At 42.2% G+C, this 25,951-nt stretch overlaps 1 protein-coding gene across 2 annotated transcripts in view; it reads left to right on the top strand.

Annotated features, from left to right (window-relative positions):
* Nucleotides 1–25,951, top strand: part of ephx4 (epoxide hydrolase 4) — a 60,563-nt gene that overhangs the window by 21,042 nt on the left and 13,570 nt on the right. For both annotated transcript variants that reach the window (XM_059983884.1, XM_059983885.1), the window contains exons 3-5: nt 5,010–5,167; nt 9,763–9,891; nt 19,081–19,184. In XM_059983884.1, the coding sequence (XP_059839867.1) occupies nt 5,010–5,167; nt 9,763–9,891; nt 19,081–19,184 (391 nt within the window). The remainder of the gene's footprint in view (nt 1–5,009; nt 5,168–9,762; nt 9,892–19,080; nt 19,185–25,951) is intronic.

A 25,951-nucleotide genomic window follows, 5' to 3' on the forward strand; every position in this document is an offset into this window, starting at 1 on the left:
CCTTCCTCTGTTCCCAAAATAAATATGGCCCACAGCAAAACACACAAAATGCTGGAGGAACTTAGCAGGTCAGGCAACATCCATAAAGAGGAATAAGCAGTCGCCATTTTGGACCAAGATCTTTCATCAAGACTGGAAAGGAAGGCGGAAGAAACCAAAATAAGAAGGTGCAGGAGGGGAAGGAGTAAAGCCCAAAGGTGATGGGTGAAATGAGGTGAGAGGGTGAGAAATGAGGATAGGTGGAAGATGTAAAGGCTGAAGAGGAAAGAATCCGATGGGAGTGGAGAGTAGACCATGGAAGGAAGGGAATGAGGAAGAAGGGCAGCAGAGGGAGGAGATGGGCAGGTGATGAGAAGAAAAGAAGTGATAGGGGAGCTGGAATGGGGAAAGATAAAAAGACAGAAAAGGGAAGGGGAGAAATTACCAGAAGTTAGGGAAATTGATGTTCATGCCATCAGGTTGGAGGCAACCCCGACGAAAGGTGAGGTGTTGCTCCTCAAACCTGAGAGTGGCTTCATCACGGAGCAGAAGAGGCCATGGGCTCACTCATCAGAATTAGAAGTTCAATTGAAGTGGGTGGCCTCCAAGAAATCCTGCCGAGCTGAGGGACATATGCCAGTGATTGTTCTGAAAACACAAAGATTGCTGTGTCTCTCTGCTCCTTATCAGCTGAACGCTTTAGTTAGACAAAACTGTGGCCGTCACTTGCCCTGCCTATGAAGACATTTTCCAAGCGGTTTAATTAGCTCTCTCTTGCATGCACAGTTCACCATTAGCTGTTGAAGTTACGCTCCTAGAACAGACATATTGGAAAATCTCTTGCCCATTGTGTGTTTAAATAAAATTTCTCTATTCTTGCCAGTTTACACAGGTGAATTAGTCTTATGAGGCAGCTGTCTTTATTACTCTGCCTGTCCCCTGATAAGCTACTACCTGGGACACAAGACTCTTGATAGTGAGTCAATCTATATTTAACGTGAAGATGGCCTTCATATCTGGATAGAATGCAATGACCTTTGCAATATATTTACAAAGGGTTGTCCTACATAAAATACTGTAATACAAGGGCATTCTATATTTAAAGTTAGGTGACCTATATATGACATCCTGTAGCACTCAGATGTACTGCAATCATAGTCAATAAGAATAAGCTAACTTGTATCATGTGTGTGTAAAATTCAGCATAAAAATTTAAAATTTACTCACAGTAACATAACAGTAACTAAGTGGTCTCTACGCCTGCTTCAAAGCAACACACACAAAATGCTGGAAGAACTCAGCAGGCCAGGCAGCATCTATGGAAAAGAGTCAACAGTCAACATTTCGGGACATGGACTCAAGATTTGGAGGAGTAGATTCAGAATGGATGTGAGGAGGAACTGCTTTTCCCAGAGAGTGGTGAATCTGTGGAATTCTCTGCCCAATGAAGCAGTGGGGGCTACCTCAGTAAATATATTTAAGACAAGGTTGGATAGATTTTTGCATCGTAGGGGAATTAAGAGTTATGGGAAAAAGGCATGTAGTCCATGGCCAGATCTGCCATGATCTTATTGAATGGTGAAGCAGGCTCGACGGCCAGATGGCCTGCTGCTGCTCCTACTTCTTATGTTCTTATGAGACCCTTTATCAGGATGGGAAAGGAAGGGGAGAAGTCAGAATAAGAAGGTGTGGTTAAGGATGAAGAAATACAAGGTGGTAGGTGATAGGTGAAACTGGGAGAGAAGGAGGGGTGAAGTAAAGAGCTGGGAAGTGTGTTGGTGAAAGAGATAAAGGGCTGGAGAAGGGGGAATCTGATAGGAGAGGACAGAAAAACATGGGAGAAAGGGAAGGGGGAGGAGCACCAGAGGGAGGTGATGGGCAGGTAAGAAGTAAAGGCGTGAGAGGGAAGCAAGAATGGGAGATGATGAAGGGAAAGGGGCAATTACTGGAAGTTCAAAGAATCAGTGTTCACGCCATCAGGTTAGAGGCTACCCAGACGGAATATAAGGTGTTGCTCCTCCAACCTGAGTGTGGCCTCATCGTGGCAGTAGAGGAGGCCATGGACTGACATGTCTGAATGGGAATGACAAGCGGAATTGAAATGGGTGGCCAACTGTGTCAATGCCTTAGCTATAATTATTTGTAAGTTTGAGATTAAAGTTTGCTTAAAGGAATATTTATATAAATCACAGGGTGACGTGCTGGTGTAGCAGTTATCATAACGCTGTTACAGATCCAGGGACCCAGGATCAATTTGTGCCTCTGTAAGGAGTTTATACATTCTCCCTGTGACCATGTACATTTGCTCTGGTAGTTCCAGTTTCCTCTCACATTGGGCCGAAAGGGCCTGTTACCATTCTGTATCTCTAAATAATTTGAAATAAAATTAAACATTCCTGGTTCCCAAGAATTAGAATTCCGATTCAATTTATTATGTTGATGCACCATCAATAACTCACACTGAGACGTAAGGCGAGATATCGGCTTTTATTGACTGGAAGAAGGAACCAGGAGTGAGTGTCTATCATACAATGTCCTGGAGACTGAGGCCGAGTGTCAGGCCTCAGATCTCCTTTATACAGGGGCCTGTGGGAGGAGCCACAGGAGCAGTCAACAGGGGCGTGTCCACAGGGGCCAGTGGGAGGAGCCACAGGAGCAGTCAGCAGGGGCGTGTCCACAGGGGCCTGTGGGAGGAGCCACAGGAGCAGTCAGCAGGGGCGTGTCCCGACAGGCACATAGTTCACCACATATGTCGCTGATTATATTCACTCGAATAGAGTTGACCTTTCCAGAATTCCACTTGTGACAATCGTTAGCAATTTTTGAATTAGAATTACCTAACAAAAATGTTTGTATATCCTGCAATCAATTAAACTTTCCAATCCAAAGCTATTGAATATGGAAAATTACACATAATTTATATGTAAGTTGAAACACTGAAATAAAGTATTTGACCCAACCAGTCAGATTGAGTTTATGACATTAGAAAATGCTAGAAATGCTCAGCAGGCCAGGCAGCGTGTGCATGGGAAAAGGAACCAAGTTAATATTTCAGGTCAAAGACCCTTTGAGGGGCTTGCTTCAACTTTAAACGTTAGCTTTGTTTCACTTTCCACAGATGCTGTCTGCCTGAGTGTTTCCAGCTTTTTCTGAATTTATTTCACCTTTCCAGCATCTGAAGTTTTTTCTTTGATTTTTAGTCAGGTTCTATCCTACAATCCAAAATTTAAATCCCTTGTGAAAATTGAGCCTTTTTATCCTCTTTTATTTAGGCCACATCTAAAGTTAATGTGGTGTCTCTAGTTAAAATAATTTCTCTTTGAGTCATTGGGCTCTGGTCAGTCCAGTCCCACAGTCTCATCACAATTATTAGGTGGTCCTGACCCTCAGATGGTTTCTAACTTCCGATGCCTTGAAACCATAATCCTCTGTTACACAAGGACCTCAAATGTCCAGTGTCTCAATCTTCTGATCCTTTATTGGTTAGTCTGACCTCCCCTTGCCCAACCCTAGTTGAGTTTTCAAATGCCATGACTAATCCAACCAATGCCCATGACTCAACCTTGTTTCTAGGTTACACATTTTTCTTTACAAACATCATAGGGAAAAGTTTGCAATAGATGGACCTCAGATGTTAAAGTCATTTCTTGGAACTGTGGGATCGATCATCACTGTTACTAATGAGAGTGGATCTAAAGTTAAACAGCAGCCATACCCAGTGTTTCAATTGATTTGAAGCGGCAGGGAGGAGGGAGTAATTTTAATTACTGAATAATTCAGTAAATTGGAAACTGAAGTTAGTTTTGAGTGATTTTACATCCAACAAAATGGTAATATCACTTTGAAAGGCGGGCTACGCCAAGTGAAGGTAGCTGGCGGACCTCATACCTCAGTGAGATAGGGGGATACCTGTTCTAGCACGCAAAATCATCCCTGGTGTACTGTGCAGGTGAGATCAACAGTGAGATCCAATGGCCAGGAAGATGGCTCTGCAACATTTCGTGGAGGTGAAGGGCAAGACAAAGCACAGAAGTGATGGCTATTCACTGCAACCAAGGAAGACCACAGTTGTAACGACTAGTCATACCACTGGGCCCAGATTTCCGAGGTAGAGAGAGCAGAACAGCCCAGTGCAATGGCTTGCCAATTTAAAAACTCTCCCGCACTAAGTTTCTAGGGTTGCACAACAGAACAACTGGACTGTCGTCATTGGATACGACAGGAAACCAATCAATCAGTAAGTTTTTAAATTAAATGACTGTTCACATACCACAATCACCTTGATGATTGTATCATTCTAAAGGATTCCTCATGAACACAAAATGCTGAAGAAACTTAGCAGATTACACAGCATGTACGGAGGGGAATAAAGAGTCAATGATTTGGGCCGAGACCCTTCATCAGGACTTGAATGTGGGTGCTGCTCTGGGTTTCCAGCATCTGCAGAATACCTTGTGTTCATGTCTGATGCACCATCAATAACTCTCAGAGACGTGAGGTGAGATATAGGCTCTTATTGGCTGGAAGAAAGAATAAGCAGCAAATGACCACCACGCTGCATCCTGGAGACTGAGGCCGGGACTGTGTCTCCAATCGCCTTTATACCTGGGTCTGTGGGAGGAACCACAGGACCAGTCAGCAGAGGGGTGTGTCCAGACAGGTATATGTAGTTCACCACAATGTCCTCGTGAGTTTACCCCTACAGGTTTCAAATTGTTCAGATGCCATAAGAGAAGGAAATGGCAAAGCAAATACTGGACGCATAACGAGGTGGAACAGAATCTCTGGACCTGTCAGGGGGTTAGAATTCAGCTACTTCTGAACACCAGGCTGCATTAGTGGACCTCCAAAATACAGATTACTTATTTAAAAATACAGCTGTTTCCTCCTGGGTACATGAGAAAGTCTAGGGTTTGTACAGGAAAAGAAAATTGTCATTTGTTTAAAATTCTAGGTGGATTAAAGGTCTGAAAATGTATCAGCATGCCTCAATTCAAGTAACCCTCTAACAACGTTACTCTTCAATGCAGGTTCTCCTGGCGCTATCAGCTTCAAGAGTTTAAGTGCGAATTCCGAGTCATCGCAGTTGACTTACGGGGATACGGGGAATCCGATGCACCCATCGGTCGTGAAAATTACCAACTGGATTGTTTAATCACCGACATTAAGGAGATTGTGGATTCCCTGGGTGAGTTCTTCAACAGGCTGTCTGATCTGCTTTCCCTGGGGCGTACAATCCTGTGCTGAATCACCAGAAGGTTGAGCATTTTCTCCCCTCATTTCCTTCTTTCTGCTAAATTCTATTCTCTTCTTTCTTTTCTCTTTCTCTCTATCTATCTCTCTCTCTTCCCCTCTCCCCCTTTTCCCTTCTCCCCCCTCTTCTCGTTCTTTCTGTCTCTCTTTCAGCAAAATACAGACACAGTGCCAATGGTTACCACTTTACAGTTTGGCATTGATTCGTAATGATGATTTTTTAAAGTGTATTGAAGTCTGAAGAACTGCGGATCTATGAACCTTCAAATTGTTTCACAGTTAGAATTAACTGGGGGCAGGCAAAGTTTCATTTTCTTCTTTAAGTAGATAAATGTTCACAATTATGTTAAAATAAAGAGCAAACTTCTAATCATGCTTCAGGCAAAGAGCTTCTTCCAAGCAATTAGAATTATATTGTTCTGTATTCTCTAAAAGGGATTAATTTTTTAACGTTCATTAATTTAATTAACCCCAATCAAGTAGTTCTATGCAATTCTAGTTCAATGGCAGTAATGAGGAAACTGCGTTCCCACAATTACAACATGTTATAACACTGCTTCCATCAGCATCATATGGGGAATATGCCTGATATAGACCATGGAAGTCAAAAAATGTCCTTTGCAGACTGGGAGAACTGATTAAGGAAAAGTTTTGCTGAAGTGTTCAATCTAAACACTACCTGGTGTCACAGGTAGATAGTGTGGTGAAGAAGACTTTTGTTATACTGGCCTTCATAAGTTAGGGCATTGACTATAAACGTTGGAAGTTCATGGGGTAGTTTTACAAGACAACGGTGAGGAGTATTGTGTTCAGTTTTGGTCGCCCAACCGTAGAAAAGGTGCTATAGGACTGCAAAGCGCATAGAAAAGATTTACAAGGATGTTGTCAGGACTTCCAGGAAGAGATTGGACAGGTGAGTGCTTTGTTCCTCAGAGTGAAGAAGACCAAGAGGTGATCTGATGGAAATGCAGTATATAAAATCATCAAAGGTATAGAGTGGATGAACACATTCAGACTTTTTCCCAGGGTTGATGAATCAACAACTAGACGGCATAGGTTTAAGGTGAGAGGGTAAAGAATTAATTAGAACTTGAGGAGTAACTTTTTTTTACATAAAGGGTGCTATGTACATGGAATAAGCTGCCAGAAGAAGAGTTTGTAAACAAGTTTTTGAAAAACAGATCCATGGACTAGAAAGATTTAGGGGAATATAGGTCAAACTCTGACAATGGATTGAGCTTGGATGGGGCATCTTAGTTGTCATGGATCACTATTTCAGTGCTGTATGACTCTACTAATCAATAATCGGGAAACTGTCCAGCATATTATTTTAATATAATATTATATTTCAATTTTAAAATTTCAATCAGGTGGAAAAATTCACAACTTCGGTATTTTCCTTGGGTGACTATTCCAAAGAATACAAGGTTCATGCACATTACTTTCTGTGCCTCGTATGTTAATTTCCTAATCCTTCAGTGAGGTAATAATTGCTTTAATTGTTGCAGTATTCTCTGCTTTAACATAATTAAATTCCTGAAGAAAATACAATGTATCTGTTGGTTGGCACAATTACCATTGGCACCAAAATCCCCATTAAGCAGTTGTTAATAAAACTAAATTTGAGAAAGGCCCTTATATACATATTCTTGCATGTAATTTTGAATCTACAATATGCAGACTAAATGTTCAATGATACATTTATAAAACTGCAATTTAATTCAGTTTGAACATTTTGAACTTCTTAATCACATTTATTGGTGTGGGGCAAGATTACTGCTGCTTTTGAAAAGTCTGGGCACATTGCAGCTTTTAGATCTCAGTGTTAAATCAATAGTCAGGTAACCTTTTTCTCAGTGTGTATCAGATATAACACACACACACACACACACACACACAAAATACATCAAAGAAGCCAAACATAGATCCTAAGCTTCCTGTTGCCTGACACTTCCATCGCTGTCCTCCTCTGACTCAGGTACCCTGTGGCAATAAGGTACCAGCATGGGTGAGGAAAAGCACTTCATCTTCTGTCTGGGCGCTTTGCAGCTTTCTGGTTTCAGTGTTAAATTATACAACTTCAGGTGGCTTTATTTCTCAATCTATCAGTTGTCCATCTGTGATATAACACACAAAATTCAGGAGGAACTCTGCTGATCAGGCAGCATCCATGGAGAGCATTAAACAGACAATATTTCAGGGTAAATGTGGTGAACTACATATACCTGTCTGGACACGCCCCTGCTGACTGCTCCTGTGGCTCCTCCCACAGAGCCCTGTATAAAGCTGATCAAGGCCTGAGCCCGGCCTCCCAGTCTCCAGGATGTAGTATGGTGGTCACTCACTGCTTGTTCCTTCTTCCAGTCAATAAAAGCCGATATCTCGCCTTTACGTCTCAGAGTGAGTTATTGATGGTGCATCAGTAAGACCCTTCATCAGGATTTTCATCTGTGATATTATTTGTTTTCTGATGGCTGGGGAGATTGTGGAGGCATTGGTAATGATCTTCCAAGGATCACTAGATGCTGACATGGTTCCGGAGGACTGGAAAATTGTAAATGTCACTCCAAGAAGGCAGAAGAAAGGAAGTGATAGGCCAGTTAGTTTGACCTCAGTGGTTGGGAAGATGTTAGAGATGACTGTTAAGGATGAGGTCTCAGGGTACCTGGAAGCAGGTGATCAAATAGGCAAAAGTCAGCATTGTTTCCCTAAGCGAAAATCTTGCCTGCCAAATCTGTTGGAATTCTTTGAGGAAATAATAAGCAACATTATCACTGGATAATCAAGGAGAATTGGTGGTGTTGCGCACTTGGATTTTAAGAATGACTTTGACAAGGTGCTGCACATGAGGCTGCTTAGCAAGATTAGAGCCCATGATATTTCAGGAAGGATACTCATATGGATAGAGGATTGGGTGAATGGCAGGAGGCAAAGAGTGGGAATAAAGGGAGCCTTTTCTGGTGGGATGCTGGCGACCAGTAGTGTTTCGCAGGGGTTAGTGTTAACCACTTCTTTGTATGTTATATGTCAATGATTTGAATGACAGAAATGATAGCTTTGTTGCCAAGTTAGTGGACCATAATAATAAGTACTTTATTGATCCCGAGTGGACAGGTAGAAGGGCAGGAAGTGTTGAGAAAGCAGAGAGGTTACAAAAGGACAGAGAGATTAGGAAAATGGGCAAATAAGTGGCAGATGGAATTCAGTGTTGGGAAGTGTATGACCATGCACTTTGGTAGAAGGAACAAAAGCATAGACTATTTTCTAAACGGGCAAAAATACAAAAATCTACGGTGCAAAAGAACAGGAGTCCTTGTGCAAGATACCCTAACTTGTACGTTGAGTCAGGGTTGAGGAAAACAAATGCAATGTTAGCACTCATTTCAAGAGGACTAGAACTTAAAAGCACAAATGTAATGCTGAGGCTTTATAAGGTACTAATGATGCCTAACTTGGAATATTGTGAGCAGTTTTAGGCCCCTTATCTAAGAAAATTGTGCTGACAGTGGAGAGGGTTTGGAGGAGAATGATTGGGAATGAAAAGGTTAATGTATGAGGACTATTTGATGACCCTGGGTCAGTACTCGCTGGAATTTAGAAGGATGAAGGGGGGAATCTCATTGAAACCTATGAAATGTTGAAAGACCCAGATGGAGTGGCTGTAGAGAAGATATTTCTTACAGTGAGTGAGACTAGTACCAAAGATTCCTGGGCTGTTCGCACTGTCCCATAAATCCTGCAGAAAATATCAGGATGAAATAGCTCTTTAAAGATTGGTTATTGAATTATAGATCACTACAGCAGGACCTTCGGCCTCTCGGTTATTCTGCCTGGCCCCATCAGCCCACACCTGATCCATGGCCTTCCATAGCCCTCCCGTCTATGTACTTGGCAACTGAACCCCCATCCACCTCTTCTGTTGGCAGCTCATTCCACACTTGCACCACCCTCCGAGTGAATAAGTTCTCCTTATATAAAAGTTACCCCTCAATTTCGTGTTCAAGGTCCCATAGAATTCACTGTGCTTAAGTGTTTAGCTGATGAGTGGCTGTTAGGTGCTTGTTCACCACTAACCCAAAAATCTGGGCAGTGAAATGTGTACAATTATTAATGGATGTTTGTGGCTTCTCCCTGCTGAAACCCAATGATCTGAGGATATATATTTCTAAATGTGTTCATCCCACAGAATCCCAGAAAAATAAGGTTCAGATTCTCAAGCCTTTGAGAAGCCAGTCAACATATCGGCCGTGGGAACCAGCTGATTGTAGCAACTCATAATCTGGTTTTACTTGGCTTTCAGGATGTGGACATGGAGACACTTCCACAACAACAACTGCAGAGACCGACAGAATTAGTAAGAACAAAGCCTGCAGCCAAATGTAACCCGATCTCGGGAACATCTGTAGAAAGGATGCAATATTACAGAGCCGATAATTAAGCACTGTCACGCTTCTGGTTTTAGTCAACATTTCTTACACTCCTTTTCTCTCATGCACAGACTAAGCCGTTGCTTTTTAACCTTTTGTGCAGGCTACAAGAAGTGTGTCCTGGTTGGCCACGGCTGGGGTGGACTGCTTGCCTGGTGTTTTGCCATCTATTACCCAGAGATGCTGAACAAGGTTGTTATTCTGAACTGCCCACACCCTGCAGTTCTTTGTGGTGAGTTCCATTTCAAACCTAATGATAAATGGTCGATGGACTGACGCCCTTGAAGGGTTAATGGATTTATCCAGTTAAAGCCAAGCTTAACAGTGCAAAGGGGTTAATATCCTTTCTCTATGGCTGACCTCTGTGGGAGGTGGTTGCTATGTCCCTCCACTGGATTTTTGAAATGATTGAAAGGTATTGGTCAAATCACACTCGGAATATGGTGCAAACACAAAGAAATCTGCAGATGCTGGAAATTCAAACAACAACACACACAAAATGCTGGTGGAACACAGCAGGCCAGGCAGCATCTATAGGGAGAAGCACTGTCGACGTTTCGGGCCGAGACCCTGAGGAAGGACCTCGGCCCGAAACGTCAACAGTGCTTCTCCCTATAGATACGGAATATGGTGAGCAGTTTTGGGCCCCTTATCTAAGAAAGGATATGCTGGCATTGGAGAGGGTCCAGAGAAGATTCAGGAGAATGATCTTGGAAATGAATGGATTAATGTATGAGGAGTGTTTGATGGCTCTGCACCACTGGATTTTAGAAGAATGAAGGGGAATCTCACTGACTAGAGAGGACGTGGAGAGTATGTTTGCTATAGTGGGGGAATCTAGGACTAAAGGGCACAGCCTCAGAATAGAGGAACGTCCATTTAGAATAGAGATGAGGAGGAATTTCTTCAGCCAGAGGGTGGTGAGTCTGTGGAATTTATTGCCATGGGCAACTGTGGAGGCCAAGTCATTGGGTATATTTGAAATGGAGGTTAACAGGTCTGTGATTAGTAAGGGAGTCAAAGAATGCATGGAGAAGGCAAGAGATTGGGATTAAGGGGATAATATCTCAGACGTGACAGAATGATGGAGCAGGCTTGATGGGCTGAATGGCCTTATTATTCCTGTATGTACTATAGTCTTTGAAAAGAGCATGAGGCTAAGCAATTTTTTGATATAAAAGGTATCAGAATCAGGTTTATTAACACTAACACTTGTGAATTTGTACTTTTGCAGTAGTAGTACAATCTATTTATAATGTATAAATATATATAAAATATACCATATATTGTAATAAAAACTATTAAAAAAATAAATAAGTAGTGCAGTGAGGTAGTGTTCATGGGTTCATTTTATGTTTAGAAATCTGATGGCAGAGGGGAAAAAGCTGTTCCTAAAATGTTGAGTGTGTGTCTTCAGGCTCCTGTGCTTCCTCTTTGATGGTATTAATGAGAAGAGGATGTGTCCAGGCTAGTGGGGGTCTTTAATGATGGATGCAGTCTTTTTGCGGCATCGACTTTTGAAGTTATCCCCAATGGTATAAGATGTCTCCTAGCTGAAGAAACTCCTCACCTCATCTCAGTTTTAAAGTGACGTCTGTTTATTCTGTGGGTGTGCCCTCAGAATCTCTTGCTAGTGGAAATATCCTGTCTAGATCCACTCTATACAGGCCTTTTGGTAGGTTTCAATGAAATACCACCTCATCCTCTGAACTCCTTCAACATATTAAACATTCATTTAATCTGTTTATTCAGTAATTTGATTAGGCAGGAAATCTAAAGAGAACAGATGAAAAGGAATTTTTTTCACCAGAAGATGATGACTCTGTGGAATCCATTATCAAAGATGGCTGTGGAGGCCAAGCCATTGGGTATATTTACAGCAGAGGTTGATAGGTTCTTGATTAGTAAGGGTGTCAAAGGTCATGGGAAGAAGGCAGGAGGATGGTGTTGAGAGGGATATTAAATCAGCCACGGTGGAATGTCAGAGCAGACGCAATGGGCAAAAATGGCTCAATTCTGTTCCAAAGTCTTATGGTCTAATCATCGTCCGCTGGAGGGTTCTTCATTGGGAATGGGGGAAGAAGCATTGACATATCTTCCATCAGAGCTTTGAAAGCGTGTCCTGTTTTCCATTTGGGTGATCAGCTCAACTTGTGTTCCATTTGCTTGTCATAAAGCCCTGCCATCCTGGAGATTATTTTTTAATAGAGGAGATGCCTTTTTTCTAGTTATCACCATTTCAGCCCTAGGAATCAGGATTTCTGAAAATGAATCATCTCTCTTTCTCATCCTCCTTGTGGTGCTTTTATTTGATTGGTGGTAATTAATTTCTATTTTTAAGGTTGTTTCCTTAAATTCATTTGGTTCATTCGTGTATCCTGTATGACATTTCATAGCTAAATCTGAGTAACTAAATTATACCTAATGCAAAAACTACTGCAATAAGTGATGTGAAATATAATTCAGAATAGAATTCTACATTCCTTATACCTTTATTCCTGATAGAAGATTATAAAATAATGAGCTTAAATAGAGTGAAGAGTCAAGTCTTTTTCCCAGGGAGAAAATGCCAACAACTGGAGGAGGTATTTCTATAGATGTGCGGTGGAGAGTACACTGACTGGTTGCGTCACAGCCTGGTCTGGAAACACCAAAGGCCTTAAATGGGAATACCTACAAAAAGCAGGGGATGCGGCCCAGTCCATCACGGGTAAAGTCCTCCCCACTGTTGAGCACATCTACAAGGTGCGTTGTTGCAGGAAAGCAGCATCGATCATCAAGAACTCCACCACCCAGGTCATGCTCTCTTTTCACTGCTGCCATCAGGACGAAGGTACAGGAGCTTCAGGACTCACACCACCATGTTCAGGAACAGTTATTACCCCTCAGCCATCGGGCTCCTGAACCCAGAGGGGATATCTTCACTCACCCCAACACTAAACTGTTCCCACAACCTGTGGATTCACTTTCAAGGATTCTTCAAGGACACAGACATAATACATGAAAGGGCCTGTTCCTGTGCTGCACTTTTCCGTGTTCTGTGTTCTATCACAGCACTGATCTGAAATTTTATTTAACAAATCTGGATCTCTGCTTCAAAGTTAAACCTTCAGTAGAACACAGGGGTCAATGCTTAGACCTTTGTTGTTTGTTATGTATGTAAATAATCCAAATGTGGAAGTACATTATTGAATGGTTATTAAGTTTGCAGATGATACTAAAATAGATAATGTTGTAGATAGTGTAGAACATTATGATAAATTGCAGGGGGAGAATCTTGATCAGGTTGGCATGTGGGCTGAGGATTGTCAAATATAAATGTAAGGTTTTGCACTTTGGAAGATGAAAACGAGATAGGACTTGTAGAGTGCATAGTAGGTTCCTGGGGAGTATTACAGAACAGATGGAACATGTGCATAGTTTGTTGAAAGTGGCGTCACAGGTAGTCAAGGTAGCTAGTGTGCCAAACAAGGCATTTGGCACACTGGCCTTCATCAGCCAGAGCGCTGTGTGTGGCATTTTGGAAGCTATGATGCAGTTATATCTGTCATTTATGAGGCCACAAGTGGAGTGGAGTGTTGTGTGCAGTTTTGGTCGCCCTGTTATAAGAAAGAGTGTTTTTAAAATAGAAAGAGTGCAGAAAGGATATACTAGAATGGTGCCTGAACTTGGGGCCTTGACTTTCAAGGAGAGGCTTTGTAGACTAGGACTTTATTCCCTGGAATGTAAAAGGTTGAGGTATAGAAGATCATGAGGGGCATAGACAAGGTAAAAACAGATAGTCTTTTCCCCCAGAAAGAGGTGCTGAAAACAAGGTTTAAGAATCAAAGCCAAAGGTTTAAAAGAGACATCAGGAGCCACTTCTTTACGCAAAGCGTGGTGCGTATTTGGAATGAGCTGTCAGAAGTAATGATCGTGGTGAGCAAATCAGCAACATGTACGTACCTGGATGGAAGGGGTTTCGAGGGCTTTTGGTGAGTTGAGCTGCAGAATCTGTTTCTCCGCTCTTTGACCCTGCACCATAGAATAGATTCAAAGGAGCAAAATGCACATTTAGAAAAAATAGCAGTTGATCTGCACCTAAAATAGAGTTGATGCATATGGAAAATCAATGTAGTTATTTAGAACTTGCAGCTATACACCTGGCACCCAATAATTACCAACATTATGCCGACCTTATAACTTATTGCGACATCAGTCTCAGGTGGCAGGGTGGAGATGCATCTCTACCAAAGGAGGTGTAAGGCGTTCATTCCCTCCACTAGCCTGCAGGTCAACCTTGGGCCGGGTGTAGCACCTGCTTAGCCCCCCGATCGGGGTAATGTGGAGCCACAGGAACAGGTGGTGGATGGTCGTATGAGCAGTTATATATCACAAGTCCTGTTTATGCGACCACTGATGCCAGACAGACAATCTCTGAAGAGTATTGATCATGGCTGGGGTCACCTGTCTTGTAAAGGCACTGCCCAGAAGAAAGCAATGGCAAGTCACTTCCGTAGAAAGATTTGCCAAGAATAATCATGGTCGTGGGACCATGACTGTCTACATCATATGACATGGCACATAATGATGAAGATCAATCTAACCTTTCCTTCCTACATAGCCCTCCATTTTTCTATCATTCATGTAGATACCTGTCCGTAAGTGTTGGTTACCTAAAGAACATTGACCAGTTAAACCCTAACCTTCACGCATGGTGGGGAGCAGGGAGGAGGCATCATTAACCCGACAGTTAATTTAGGTTTGCCACGTTAAAAGCTGCTACTTTAGTTGGCAACGAGAAATAGTTGCATTAGTATATCCTCCATGGCTCACTTGTAAAGGAAGTGTGTGGACATTATACTCCGGGCTCCTATATCAGGCAAGTTGCAGTTTGTCACAGAAATAGAATAAAGTCTTGCTCTCTTTCTGCTAAATATGGGTTGACCTTCCTATCCATTGAAAATTAGTCCTGGTGTCAAAAACAGATTATTTCACATCTATTTTTAATACTCAAGGTCAAATATGATTATATCATGGCAACACACTTCCAATATATACATATACCCAGAGGAAGTTGGAAGATATTTTTGTTAAGGTCAAACAGTGTTCCTTTTACCTACTTATTTCTGAAATTAACCAGATGAATCTATCAATCTAAGAGTCATAATAAGGCATTCATGGCAAGGAAGATCAAATCAAGCCAGCCTTACAGAGAAGCATATTTACTTTGCTCCACTTTGTGCCGTGTGACACATCCAATTAAATGCTCCTTTTAATAAAAACAATTTAATTCCTCCCCCCTCTTAAATCAACCTTTTTACATTTAGAACTTTCTCCTCATTTCCCCTGCAGTTCTTTTGTCAATTATCTTAAATCTGAGATTTGTGATTACCAACTCCCGTAGGTACAGAACTAAACTGCATATCATATTAAATGTTTTTTTTAATGAAAATTCTCAGGAGGTGTATATTTCCTACCCTGTAATGAAAGGAATGCAAAGCAAAAAATGTTGGGGCTTTGATTTCCTCTTGCCAGCCCACAGTGATTTCCTGCAACACTGTGTTAAAATGCCTGTTTATTTTAAGTAGATTAACTGTTGTGTTAAAACAACACAGATAAAAATGTAACACCATTTCATTAATCAATGCATGGAGGAGATTAATTTCTGAAATAGTTTTTTATTATTAGATTAGGTAAGAAATTAACTATGAATTCATTACTTCTACTTCCAAGTCAAACCTTATTAAGTTTGATTGTTGCTTCGTCCAATGACAAAGGGAAATTATAATTGACATTGTTGATTTTTCTGTATGGAATACCTTTAATCAGTGGACTCTCCAGGGATCTCTCCTTAAACTTCTGCTATATAGCATCCATTAAAGGTCCTTCAGAAAGAATAATTAGTTCACTAACTGACAGCCACATATGAAAGATGAGTTTTAAATCATGAAGGAAGCTCAAGAATTGGTCGCATGAAATTAGTACTATTCTAAATGCAGCACTGAGCAGACGTTGGTATAGATCAGAGGTTCCCAACCTTTTTATGCCATGGACCCCTCCCATTAACCAAGTGGTCCGGAGACCCTAGATTGGGACCTCCTGGCATAGAGAGTTTGATGTGTGGTGCAAAGGAAGGAGGCAGGGAGTTGAAGGAAAGGTCGGATCTAGTCTGAAGCACAAACTCATATGCCATGTAGCACAGACTGGCTGCATGGCATTTTCTTATTCCTACTTTCAGACCACTTGAAATTTAATGTGGACACGTCATGACTATGTTTAAGCAAACTCTAGAAGAAAATACTCTGAAGACAGAATATAATATAATATTAATGGTAAGACTCTTGGTAGTGTGGAGAGATCTCAGGGTCTGTGTCCTTAGGAGGTTGGCAGTGTTGTTAAGAAGGAGTATGGTGTGTTGGCATTCATCAACTGTGGCACTGAGTTCAAGAGGTAGGAGGTAAAGTTACAATTATATAAGACCTTAGTCAGACCCCACTTGGAGTTGTGGTCACCTCACTACAGGAAGGATGTAGATACTACAGGGAGAGTGCAGAGGAGATTTACAAGGATGGTGCCTGGATTGGGGAGCATGCCTTATGAGAATAGGTTGAGTGAACTCGGCCTTTTTTCCTTGGAGTGACGGAAGATGAGAGGTGACCTGACAGAGTGTATAAGATGATGAGGGCATTGATCGTGGATAGCCAGAGGCTTTTTCCCAGGGCTGAAATGGCTAACTTGAGGGGGTACAGTTTTAAGGTGCTTGAAAATAAGTACCAAGGGGCTGTCAGGGGTAAGTTTTTCACAGAGGGAGTGGTGGGTGCATGGAATGCAATGCTGGCGGCGGTGGTGGAAGTGGATATAATAGGGTCTTTTAAGAGCCTCTTAGAAAGGTACATGGAGCTTAGAAAAATAGACGGCTATGTGCTAGGGTAACTCTAGGCAGTTTCTGGAGTAGGTTACATGGTCAGTACAACATTGTGGGCCGAAGGGCCTGTAATGTGTTGTAGATTTCTATGTTCTATAATATGAAGAAACACTTTACATGCATTCAGGTTGTAAGCTTCATATACAAATTGCATTGAGTGCCAAGCTGGTGTATTGTAAGTCCAGGCCAGAGTCTCATGCATTGGAACTTTAGGTAGAAGAAGAGCAAGCGTGTAGGTGAGTGCTGGAATCTTGGGGGAGCTGACGGGGGGAAATTATGATTAGTGTAATTGGTTGTAATTAGTCAGTGCAGTTGGGTAGGTCAAAGGGCCATTTTCTGTGACAGAATGATTCTAATATTTCTGGTTTATGGAAGCCTAGAAAGGGAATGATTGAAAGCTTGAAGATACACTTCTGCATTTACACCATAACTTATTTATACACAGAGATTAATTGCATTTTTAATTGCTTTTTATCTTTTCTCTCCACTCACTTTTGATCTTCCCTTCTTTCACTTTCTTTATTTTTTCTTTTATTGTCTGTGTTTAAATTTAATTTGTTGTTGAGTTAAACCTTTGGTCCTGACTATCCAATAAGTGCATGAGCGTACTTTAGCTCAGTTTCAGCCAGAAGTTTATTGATGGTGAGGTACAACGTTCCAATGAGCACAATTGAGTGGAGGATTACTGTAATGACACAGCCTTGCCTAGTCTGCAAAGTGCCGAAGTGTCTGGTGGACAAGATCAGGTTTGCAATGTTAACTAACTGCAGATGGTAGCCAAATTTGAAAGGGATTCTCCAAATGTGATTTGGTATCAGGTTTTGTCTGAAGGTGCTTTTGCAAAACATCTTGGAGGACTTTGTACATCAGAGGTGCCATGAAATGGAAGTTGCTGTTGGACTTCAAATCTTATAATGACAGGCTGCCTGAGGTCAAATTGATGCATAATATTCGTTCATAAAGGTCACTAGGACCTATACCTAGTCTGGCTTAAACGAGGCTCCAGATTCAAATATTCTGTGTAACACTCCAGGAGGATTTTTTTTACACAAGTTAGGAATATTTACAGACTCCCAATGCAAAGCCGGAAAGTGCATACCACCAGGCTCAAGGACAGCTTTAATCCCCCTGCTATGTGATTTTTGCACGAACCTCTTGTGTAATAAAATGGACTTCTGGCCTCACAATCTACCTCATTATGATCTTACATGCATTTTTTTGGTAGTGTTTACTCTTTGTTGATGCCGTTTTATGTTACTCTAGCTGTGCGCTGTGTAATGATCTGATCTGTATGCAATGCAAGCTTTCATTGTGTCTCAGTACGTGTGACAATAACGAACTGATACTGCTGTGTCACGTGATGTTCAGAAGCTTTCAAAAGTGCCCAGTAATTTATTAGTATCGAAGCCTTCTCTCACAGACGATCACACAATGAACAATTAATCACTGGATTTTTACTAAGTAAAGATAATTACTAAATCACTGATTAGCTCTTATCATCATCGTGAAGTTGTTTTCGTTCAATGTAACAGGAAGTTGAACACAACTTCGGGATTTATGCACTGGCTCAAGTTGATAGAAAATTCTGAACCTGCTGTAATAGATTTCACTAAATAACTGACAGGTAAGAAGCTAGATAGCTGGATCCATGGGAGCAATTTTCTTTGGGGTCAGAAACAAGGGTCATTACATTAACACAATGTAACTTCCAGGTCTGTATTAAAATTGCTACCTCCTCCTTTCTTAGTAGAGGTTGTATTGATAGAATTTTTTTTTAATCAGCAAAACATTTGCTCCAGATAGATATTTTCAACCACCGCCTGCAGTTCATCTATTTCAGTCACCACTGTTGCTATTCACTCAGTGGCCATTTTATTAGATACAGGAGTAGCACCCAGTGTTATCTTCTGTTGCTGTAGCCCATCCACTTCAAGGTTCAACATGCTGTGCACTGAAGGATGCTTCTCTGCTCACCACTGCATGGTTATTTGAGTTTCTGTCACCTTCCTGGAAGCTTGAACCAGTCTGGCCATTCTCCTCCGACCTCTGTCATTAACGAGGCATTTTTGCCCACAGAGCTGCAGTTCACTGGGTGCTTTTTAATTTTCACATCATTGCCCTGTAAAATCTGGACACTGTGCGTGAAAATCCCAGGAGATCAGCAGTTAAAGATGCTCAAACCACCCTGTCAGGCACTAACAATCATTCCACTGTCAAAGTCACTTAGATCACATTTCTTCCCCATTCTGATGTTTGGCCTGAACAACTGAACCTCTTGGCCGTGTCTGCTTGCTTTTATGCATCGAGTTGCTGCCACATGATTGGCTGATTAGATATTTGCATTAACAAGCAAGAGTACAGGTGTACCTAATAATACTGAGTGTATTAAATAAAATATTTAATTATTAAAATATTAATAATTAAATATTAATAAACATTAAAATATTCATTGTTAAGGCATCCTAAAGAAACTCCCCAAATTTGATTGCATTCTATTGATACATTGTTTTTCAGATTATCTGGTGCGACATCCTTCCCAGCTGATGAAATCAAGTTATTTTTTCTTTTGCCAAGTGCCGTGGCTTCCCGAATTTGCTCTAACCATAAGTGACTTCAAGGTGAGCTGTGATTCAGACACAGGAGAATTGATTGGAAGGGTCATTAAAATTTATAACATGTAAACAAAACTAATGATTTCATTAATTTTATTTTCTAAATCCAAGAACTTAGTTATTTTAGGCTAGTAATAAATTGTATGAGTTTTGTATCCTTGTTGATGATATAGAAAAGGTTTATCTGGGCAATTATAACATCGCTTTACTTTCTGCTAATAGATTATAGTTGGGAGTTTGTCTCCCACATTTAAATTTGGGGTTAAGTCACCCCTTGTTAATCTTGATTTGCTCTTCAAGTCCAAGTTCATTGTCATTCAACCATACACATGCATGCAGCTAAATGAAACATCGTTCCTTTGGGGCCTAGATGCAAAACACAGTACATGTAGTCCCACACAGTATATAATTACAATCCATCACATACAGTCACAAAATAATATTAGCACAAGTAATGAACTCACTGAGTAAATTGGTGCTATTGTTTGCAATACAAACTATGAGGCCCGACTCTGGAGCATATCTTTACGTTATTTTGAATCTGTTGGATTTTGGTTCATGCATGTATTACATGTACTTCATTGAAATGCTTAGATAAACTCCAACATTCAAAGTACATTTTATTGTCGAAGTACATATAGGTCACCATATACAACCCTGAGATTGACTTTCTTGTGGGCATACTCAATAAATCCATTAACTATAATAAAATCAATGAAAGACTGCACTAAGAGACAGTGTGTAAGAGGCGGCAAAATGTGCAAATACAGAAAGAAATACTCCTACTAATAATAATAAGCAAGAAATATTGAGAACATGAGATGAAGTATCTTGAATATGAGTCCATAGGTTATGGGAACAGTGCGTCGAGTGATATAGTGGATAGCCAGATACTTTTTTCCAGAGTGGAAATGAAAGTCAAGCTGGATTGTCTTCGCCTGGGGTGTGTGCTTGTTCTTGCAGAAACATTGCTCTAGGATAACGTCCCATGCACAGTCACCATGCCATTCAGGAACTTGTGCTAATATTGTTCTTGTGACTGTAGGCACTATCATAACTACACGTGCTGTGTGTACTGTATTTTCCACCTTGACAGCACTGTTTCATTTAGCTGTATACATGTGTATGGTTGAATAGCAATTAAACTTGAACTCTTTGATAGGCCACATGGATGATAAAGAACTGGAGGGCTATGTAGGAGGGAAGGGTTAGATTGACCTTAGAGTAGGGCAACATTGTGGGCTGAAGGGCCTGCACTGTGCTGTAGTGTTCTGTGTTCTCTTTTGCCTTACAGGGCAGTTGCACTTTGATGTTCAATGTCTACAGGAGCTATTGTGTGACCACACACACACACACACACACACACACACACACACACACACACACACACACACACACACTCTCACATGCACACTCACACACTCACTCTCACGCACACTCACTCTCACATGCACACTCACGCACACACTCACTCACTCACAAACACACACTCACTCTCACACACACAATCACTCTCACGCACACTCACTCTCACACACACTCACTCTCACATGCACACTCTCACACACACACACTCACTCACTCACTCGCACATACTCTCTCACACAGACTCACAAACACACACTCACACAAACACACACTCACTCTCACACACACTCACACACACACACTCTCACACACAGACACACACACTCACACATGCAGACACACACACGTATGCAGACTCACAAACACACACACTCACACACATTCACTCACACACACACTCTCTCACACACACACTCTCACACACACACACGCAGACACACACGTACGCAGACTCACAAACACACACACTCACATACACAGACACACACACTCACACTCACACTCACTCGCACACACACACTCACTCTCACATGCACACTCTCACACTTTCTCACACACACACACTCACTCACTCACACACACACACACTTTCTCTCACACACAGACTCTCAAACACACACACTCACACAAACACACACACACTCACACTCACACAAGCACACACACACACTCACGCACACATTCACTCACACACACTCACACACACAAGCACACACATTCACACTCACACACACACTCTCACACACACACACACACACTCACACACACACTCACACAGACACACACGCACACTCACTCACACGCACTCACTCTCACTCACTCACACACACTCAGTCTCACACACAGACACACACGTACGCAGACTCACATACACACACTCACACACATTTACACACACACATTCACACTCTCACACACATTCTCACACACTCACACACATTCTCACACACACTCACTCACACACACACACACTCTCACACACACACTCACACACACACGCAGACACACACATAAGCAGACTCTCAAACACACACACTCACACACACATTCACACTCTCACACACACACTCACACTCACTCTCTCACTCACACATTCACACACACAGAAACAGACACACACACACACGGTCTCACAAACACACTCACACTCTCACACACACACTCACTCTCACACACACACACACTCTCACTCACGCTCACACTCTCACTCACGCTCACTCACTCACTCTCACACACACACTCACACACACGCAGACACACACATAAGCAGACTCTCAAACACACACACTCACACACACATTCACACTCTCACACACACACTCACACTCACTCTCTCACTCACACATTCACACACACAGAAACACACAGACACACACACACACGGTCTCACAAACACACTCACACTCTCACACACACACTCACGCCTTCACACACTCACACTCACACACACACTCACTCTCACACACACACTCTCACTCACGCTCACTCACTCACTCACACACACACACACACACACACACACACACACACACACACATTTACACACATTTGTAGGATATGAGTTTTAACCTGAGTCATATTCCATATTGAATTTTTGTGTGTGAGGTAGATAACACCCCCCCACCACCATCCCAGGTGGCAAATATAAGGAAATAACAGAAGCGCGGATTTGTATGGGTGAAGGGTAGCGGTTGGGCTGAATAGCTGGGGGGTGGGGTGAGGCTCAGATGCATGATCAGAATTCAGCCATTTGCTGGGGAGCACAGGGCAGATGATGGGGACTTGGGCAGGCAGTGAAAAGGAAGGTTTGGATAGAATGCCAGTATCTTGCAGCTGATGAGGTGCACTGGACAGGTTAAGGTGATGGGGTAGCTGAAGTCAGAGGGAGGTGGGTGGGGAAGTGCCTTAGAGGAGACAGCTGTCTGGACAAGGTTGAGCTCCGAGACTCTCTGGCAGTGGCCTGGATAGAGGATGAGAATCAGGTTCATTATCACTGACATGTGTCGAGAAATTTGTTGTTTTGTGACAGCTGTGCCATGCAAAGGCGTAAAAATCACTATAAGCTACAAAAATTTTAAAAATTAATAGTGCAAAAGAGAAATAATCAACTCTCAGCAGGACTTGGCCATCTGATGAAAACTACCTGCTGGTGTATGAACCCTGTACAGCGGCCTCATGAGTAGCTGAATTTTAAGCAAGTGATGACGAAGCAATGCCTCAGTCCATTTGGCATCTCTGCATGTTGCTAACAGCCTCCTGGGGTTAACTCGTCAGACACAGGAAGCACCAGCAACAGCTTTAGTTGGTGGGTGATCTTCTCTCACCCAGTCACAACCCTTCAATCCCCAAAGATCCAGGCATCCCTACCTAGAGACTGAGAGGATAAAATACAGAAGGAAGCGCAGGCACTGGAAAGAAGGAAATAAAGCACCATGGGCCCTGGAAATCTGGCATTTAAATTGCAAGTCTGCAAACCTGGGGCAACTGAGGGAGAGAAACTATGTTTCAGGTTGAAACTTTCTGAACAGAAAAGCTTTTCCTTTTAGAGCTCAGAACATAGCACAATACAGCCCTTTGGCCCAACAATGCTGAGAGGACCTTTCAACCTACTCTAAGATCAATCTAACTCTTCTCTCCTACACAGCATCCATTGTTCTGTCATCCATGTGCCTAGCCAAGAGTTTATTAAATTCACTTAATGTATCTGCTTCTATAACCACTTCTGGCAGGACATGCCAAGCATCCACCACTCTCCGTGTAAAATGAACATTCCTCCTGCCCCCATACTTTGCTACAATCAACTTAAAATTATGACCCATTGAATCAGACATTTCAATCCTGGGAAAAACCTCTGACTATCCATTCAATCTATGCAATTTATCATCTAGAACTCCTCTGTCAAGTCATCTCTCATCCTCCTTTGCTCCAAAGAGGAAAACCCCAAGCTCGCTCAATATATCCTCATAAGGCATACTCTCTAGCCCAGGCAGCTTTCTGGTAAATGTCCTCTGCACACTCTCTAAAACTTCCATTTTATTTAACGATTCACACTAACTGCTATACTATTGTGAAACGAAAACAAATAATCCTACTACAGAGTGTGTTTATGGGTCAGGGAGAGATGAGGCACTGAAACAGTCCATTCGGCTCATCTGTGTCTATGCTGACATCCTTTTCGCCATACTATGCAACACACACACACACTCAGCAGGCTAGGCAGCGTCCATGGGGAAAAAGTACAGTCGACGTTTCAGGGTGAGACCTTTCACCATTCTATTCCCATTTTTCAGTCTTCTCACATTTTCATCAACCCCCTGCCAGATGGCTTTGGGAGTTGGGAGGACATTCACGCAGTCACAGGTAAAACGAGCAAACTCCACACAGACAGTAGTGGAGGTCAGGATTGAACCTGCATCCCTGGCACTGTTAGGCAGCAGCTCTGGCCATTGTGTCGCTGTTAGGCATTGCACGTCACCTTGTTTCCATACTCTATCCTACCTCTAGAGTCATAGGACATCGGAGCACAGAAACGGGTTCTTCAGCCTTTTTAATCTGTACTGAACCATTAATCAGCCTAGTCCCATCGATCTGCACCCAAACCAATACCGTCCATACCCCTCCCATCAATGCACCTATCCAAATTTCTCTTAACTGTTGATGTTGAACCAGTATCCACCACTTCCTCGAGCAGCCTGTTCCCCACATTCACCACACTCTAAGTGAAATTCTTCCTCGTGTTCCCCTCAAACATTTCACCTTCTTCAGTCCTGAAGAAGAGTCTCTGCCTGAAGTATCGATGATTCACTCATTTCCAGAGATGCTGCCTGACCTGCTGAGTTCCTCCAGCATTTTGAGTGTGTGTGTGTGTGTGTCTGGACTTTCTCATTTCTTGATTTCACCTTTCACCCTTAACCCATGACCTCTAGTTCACCCAACCTCACTGGAAAAGGCCTGTTTGCATTTACCCTATCTATACCCCCCCACCCCCGTAATTTTATACACCTCTATCAAATCTACCCTCAGTCTTCTATGTTCTAGGGAGTAAAGTCCTAACCTACTCAACCTTTCCCCATAACTTAGGTCCTCGAGTCCTGACAACATCCTTGTAAATTTTCTCTGTACCCTTTCAAACTTATTTACATCTTTCCTGTAGTCAGGTGACCAAAACTGCACACGATACTCCAATCAGGCCTCATCAACATTTTAAACAATTTCAACGTAACATCCCAACTCCTGTACTCAATACATTTACGTGGGCCAGTGTGCCAAAAGTTTTCTTTACGACTCATTCTACCTGTGACACCCCTTTCAATGAATTATGCACCTGTATTTCCAGATCCCTTTGTTCTACCATACTCCGCAGTGTCCTACCATTAACCATGTAAGAACTACCCTGATCGGTCCTCCCAAAGGGCAGCACCTTACACGTGTCTGCATTACATTCCTCTGATGTTTTCACCCCATTAGATAAGTTTTAATAGTCTTCATCACTGTCCACTACACCTCCAATCTTGGTGTTGTCTGCATAGATGCTGATCCAGTTTACCACACTATCATCCAGATCATTGATACAGATGACAAACAACAATGGACCCAGAACTGATCCCTGTGGTACACCACTAGCCACAGGCCTGCAGACAGCGAAGCAACCATCTACAACCACTCTCTGTCGTCTTCCGCAAAGCCAATGTCTAATCCAATTTACTACCTCATCCTGAATGCCAAGAATTGAACCTTCTTGACCAAGCTCATCATGAGGGACCTTGTCAAAGGCCTGGCTAAAATCCTTGTAGACAACATCCACTGCCTTGTCTTCAGCAACTTTCCTGGTAACTTCCTCAAAAAACTCTCTAAGATCGGTTAGACACAACTTATCATGCACACAACCATGTTGACTAACCTAAACAGTCCCTGTCAAACACAAAAAATCTCCACAGGTGCAACACACTCAAAATCCTGGACAAACTCAGTGCGTCAGACAGCATCTATGGAAATGAATAAACAGTCAACATTTTGGGCCAGGACCCTTCAGGTCTTGTATACCCAGCCCCTTAGAATACCTTGCAATAACTTTCCCACAGCCGGGGTGGTGGTTGGGAACATTTAAGACATTCTTAGATTAGCATATGATTGAAAATCAGAAACTTTGGTTAATGATGTTATGCTGACCCTTTAACCTACTCCAAGATTAATCCAACTGTTCTCTCCCAAATAGTGTTCCATTGTTTTTCTTTCAATCATGTGCTAATCTAAGAATCTCTCAAATGTTATTAATGTATCTGCCTTTACCATCACCCCAGGTGGCACATTTCACACACCTACCATTCTCCTTGTTAAAAAATCTTACCTCTGACATCTCCCCCCCCCCCTCTATAATTTCCTCCAGGCACCTTAAAATCATGACC

Source organism: Hypanus sabinus, chromosome 11, assembly GCF_030144855.1.
Source record: "Hypanus sabinus isolate sHypSab1 chromosome 11, sHypSab1.hap1, whole genome shotgun sequence".
NCBI classification, from domain to species: domain Eukaryota; kingdom Metazoa; phylum Chordata; class Chondrichthyes; order Myliobatiformes; family Dasyatidae; genus Hypanus; species Hypanus sabinus.